Consider the following 2656-nt stretch of genomic DNA (forward strand, 5'->3'; position numbering starts at 1 on the left):
GTGGACATCGAGTGCGCGGGTCCCACAAGCATGGTCACGGAGCACATGCCCGCACGGCAGGAATTTTTTAAGTGACGTAGATATACGTCACTTTGCCCAGCCGTGCCATTCTGCCGACGTATATGTTCGTGAGCCAGTCGTTAACCGGTTAAAGTAATGCAGTGCCGTATCTTAAAAAATGGCCTGGTCATGAAGGGGGTTAAATCTTCCGGAAGGTCAAGTGGTTAGTCTCACAGTAAAGAGCAGCGATAAGCACGAAAAAGGCCATCTTGTGATAATCAGTCACATGGTGTGCTTCCTTCAAATGATTGTTCACTTAAGCATACAAATGTATATAAAATGCCCAAGGGTTCTGAAGTGGGTGCCTTGATCTCATATATATCAAGTGCCTTGTACAGCTTGGGGCAAAATGGTTCTATAGCACAAAGTCCTGTTTTTTCTGACTAATGTGTACCATTAAATATGGTATTGATTATATTGAAAGAAATCGATGCACTGTGCTTTCAGTAAGCATTAGAAGGTTTGACTTGATGGGAGCGCATCCTAGCACACATGGAACGTCCTGTATTGTATCACTTATCTGTGTAATCAAGTTGCTAGCACATTTGCTTCTTTGTTATGGTAATAGAGAAAAAAATCAACTCAGCTTTATGATCATAGGCAATCAGTAATTCTCAGGTAATATACTCCTCAGAAATGCTTGATTTTATTGTTCTGGAAGTCGCAGGGATCTGTTAGGACATAAAAGAAACAGTCTATCTCTGGCATGAAACTGCATCGAAAAAGCCAATTCAGAGTTGGAAGTTGGTATTACAATTTACTGAAAATTTGGGATGAGCTCTCTGTAGCAAATTTTTGCCTGGTTTAGGACATACGCTGAAAGACTTAAGTCATGAATGCTTCAGGATGCAGCCTGCCCAGCTTTTTCAATGCTTCGCATATGCTCCAAAGAGAGGTATACTCAAACTCCACTGTTTTTCAGGCTCTAGAAATTGATCAGCCTTCCTTGTTCATGATACAGGAATGGATTATTCATCCATCTTATTCAACAATGCATATTTTCCTAATACCAACAGCCTTCTGCTGTATCACGGCTCTTTTTTTAACACCTTCTATATTATTTGCCATATACTCCAACATCACCATGCGCCAGGAAACACGGTTCTTACTCCTAGGAAATACAATCATTTACGATTTGATATACCTGTTGTTCTACACCCTGACCGCCATATGCAATGTGATGAACGTGAAGATACCAAAAGTTGTTTGCATTCTGTTTTTATATGTGCTGGTTGTTGCCTACTGGGGTGGTGTTCTCACAACAGCTTCGATGGTGATGGATACGTATTTGGCAGTCTTGTGGCCTCTACATTATTTATCTCTGCTTCCAGCAAGAAGAACATGGAAATTGCTAATGCTTGTTTGGTTCTCATCTTTTTTTTTTCCTGCTGTTGTCCTCTTACCTTTGTATTTTACCCAAAAGCCTCTGTTGTGCCCTTTTGAGTTCTGTTCCGTCCCAGTGATTTTACTTCTAGCGTTACATGGAGATGATACCTTCAAGTTTTTTTATATTTTATTTGTTGCTGTTTTCCTTTTATGCTTCTCTCTAATATTTTGCTGCTATTTGGTTTTGTACTATAAAACAAGAGAAACTGGGATTTGGAAAAGTGTCTCCTCAAGGGCCAGTATCACCTTTTTATTGCACCACACTATTTTGTTTTTTTACTTAAGCCCACTGCTCTTAATTCTATTGGAATCTTTGCTCTATATGAGTAAAGTAATTGGATTAAGAACTGGATTGTGGGTAACAATGACTGTCTGCAATGTATTTCTTGTGTTTCCCAAGGCAGCGTCACCTTGTTTGTATGGGCTTCGTTACAGACAAATATACAAGTCATTCAGCCTGTTTTTTAGGTTAAGAAAACATAGAGTGGTTGCACCTGTTATCTCAAATATATAAAACCATTCAGCAAAAAGTTTATTCAGTGACTTAGTGAAAATGCAGTGCTGCTCAGGGGTGCTATAGTCTGTACTTACATGTCGTTTAATAGCTCTGATCAATCTTGCATCCAGTAGACAACGAATATTATCTGGGTGATGTCATGTGTGATGGTTATCAAATACAATACACTGTAAAAGTTTGGATTGGTTCAAACTGGGTCCTATTATTTCCATAAATTTGGTAAAGCTGAATTTCAGCCTTACTTTTCAGTCTTATGCCGCGTACACATGATCGGAAAATCCAACAAGAAAACCATGGATTTTTTTCTGACGGAATCTTGGCTCAAACTTGCGTTGCATACACACGGTCACACCATATTCTGACCGTCAAGATCACAGTGAAGTACAACACTTACGACGAGCCAAGAAAAATTAAGTTCAATGCTTCCGAGCATTCACTGACTTGATTCCGAGCATGCATGGTTTTTGGTGCGTTGGAATTGCATACAGACAATCAGAATTTCCTCCAAGAACTTGTTGGAAAATTTGAGAACCAGCTCTCAAATTTTTCTTGGCGGAAATTCCGACAGAAAAATTCCGATGGAGCCTACACACGTTCAGAATTTCCGACCAAAAGCTCACATCTGACTTTTCTTGTTTGAATTTCCAATCGTGTGTACACGGCATTACATAATTGTACAGGCTTCTCTCTTGT

General features: G+C 39.5%; 1 protein-coding gene across 1 annotated transcript; it reads left to right on the forward strand.

Annotated features, from left to right (window-relative positions):
- Positions 1–892: 892 nt before the first annotated feature.
- Positions 893–1982, forward strand: LOC120935646 (probable G-protein coupled receptor 148). The gene has a single exon (XM_040347699.1). The coding sequence runs from the start codon at positions 893–895 to the stop codon at positions 1958–1960; it is 1068 nt and encodes a 355-aa protein (XP_040203633.1). The 3' UTR covers positions 1961–1982.
- Positions 1983–2656: the final 674 nt, after the last annotated feature.

Source organism: Rana temporaria, chromosome 4 (assembly GCF_905171775.1).
Source record: "Rana temporaria chromosome 4, aRanTem1.1, whole genome shotgun sequence".
Lineage (NCBI taxonomy): Eukaryota > Metazoa > Chordata > Amphibia > Anura > Ranidae > Rana > Rana temporaria.